Source organism: Notothenia coriiceps, unplaced genomic scaffold (genome assembly GCF_000735185.1).
Source record: "Notothenia coriiceps isolate Sejong01 unplaced genomic scaffold, NC01 NC01_scaffold00008198, whole genome shotgun sequence".
Lineage (NCBI taxonomy): Eukaryota > Metazoa > Chordata > Actinopteri > Perciformes > Nototheniidae > Notothenia > Notothenia coriiceps.
In genome coordinates this window covers 1-1,191 of record NW_011340899.1, presented here as the reverse complement: position 1 = coordinate 1,191, position 1,191 = coordinate 1, and the positions used below count along the sequence as shown (strand labels likewise).

The 1,191-nt window shown below is 45.0% G+C and overlaps 1 protein-coding gene across 1 annotated transcript; it reads right to left on the bottom strand.

The window, feature by feature from the left end:
• Positions 1 to 285: 285 nt before the first annotated feature.
• LOC104944486 (sentrin-specific protease 6-like) lies at positions 286 to 1,088 on the bottom strand (the record flags this gene model as incomplete). The annotated part of the gene is made up of 4 exons (XM_010770022.1): positions 286 to 409; positions 488 to 580; positions 745 to 861; positions 936 to 1,088. Coding segments are annotated over 4 exons (457 nt in total), but the record flags the coding sequence as incomplete, so codon positions are not given.
• Positions 1,089 to 1,191: the final 103 nt, after the last annotated feature.

Here is a 1,191-nt window from a genome sequence, read left to right as displayed (position 1 = left end):
ATAAAAGCCCTGATATTTCACAATAAAAGTCATAATATTTCACAATAAGAGCTCTCCTATTCCACAATAAAAGCCCTGATATTTCACAATAAAAGCCCTGATATTTCACAATAAAAGTCATAATATATTTCACAATAAGAGCTCTCCTATTTCATAATAAAAGCCCTGATATTTCACAATAAAAGTCTGATATTTCACAATAAAAGCCCTGATATTTCACAATAAAAGCCAAAAGCCCTAATATTTAAAAATAAAAGCCCTGATATTTCACAATAAAAGCCAAAAGCCCTGATATTTCACAATAAAAGCCCTGATCTATGGAGGTGGCTCACCTGCAGGACAGGTGAACTCCTGGTGCTGAGGCTCCTCCAGGCCGGGGAAGCAGACCACCACCAGGAACCAGTGAGCTCTGGGACAAGAAACAGATGATTCAACAACAACTAAATACAAAGGACCAACACATAGTAAAAAAAGACGTTTCCCTCACTCTTGGTTGACAGGCACGAACAGGAAGTCTTTGGAGAAGATGTCCACGTGTCGGGTCCAGGTCTTCACCCTCTGATGCCTCCTGTCCCGGTCTCTGAGGACAGGAGTTTAATAGAGCCTCTTTAAAACTGGGGAAGGACTTTATTTTGAAAGTTTCTCTGGGTTAGTCCTCAAGGCTTTGATGCTTCTCAATAAAAGCCCTGATATTTCACAATAAAAGCCCCCTTTATTTAGAAAGTCTCTGTCAGAGGTCCTTACGGGATGAAGGCGTCCTCCTCGCCCGCCGCCCTCCGTCGGCTCAGTTGTTTGTAGAAGAAGCTGCTGAACACGTGACTCCGATCGCAGGCCGAGCCCCCCCCCTCCAGGATCAGGTACCTGCAAGACACATAGGAAGTCAGCACCGCCTTCACAATAAAACACGTCAGAAACTGCTTTATCTGTTCACTGACTTGAGGTAGAAGTCGATGATGACGTCGTTAAGGAACTCTCCGTCTCGAAGGCGCAACAAATCCTCCTTCGTGACCGAGATCCGGCCTTTAGAGGGCGGGGCGGGGTACTGGATCAGCCTAAGTACAAAAACATGGTTTAACCAGAACCTGCACCTTCAGGGACTAAGTTAGGGTCTACAGTGGGACTAAGTTAGAGTCTACAGCGAGACTAAGTTAGGGTATAGAGTGGGACTAAGTTAGGGTCTACAGCGGGACT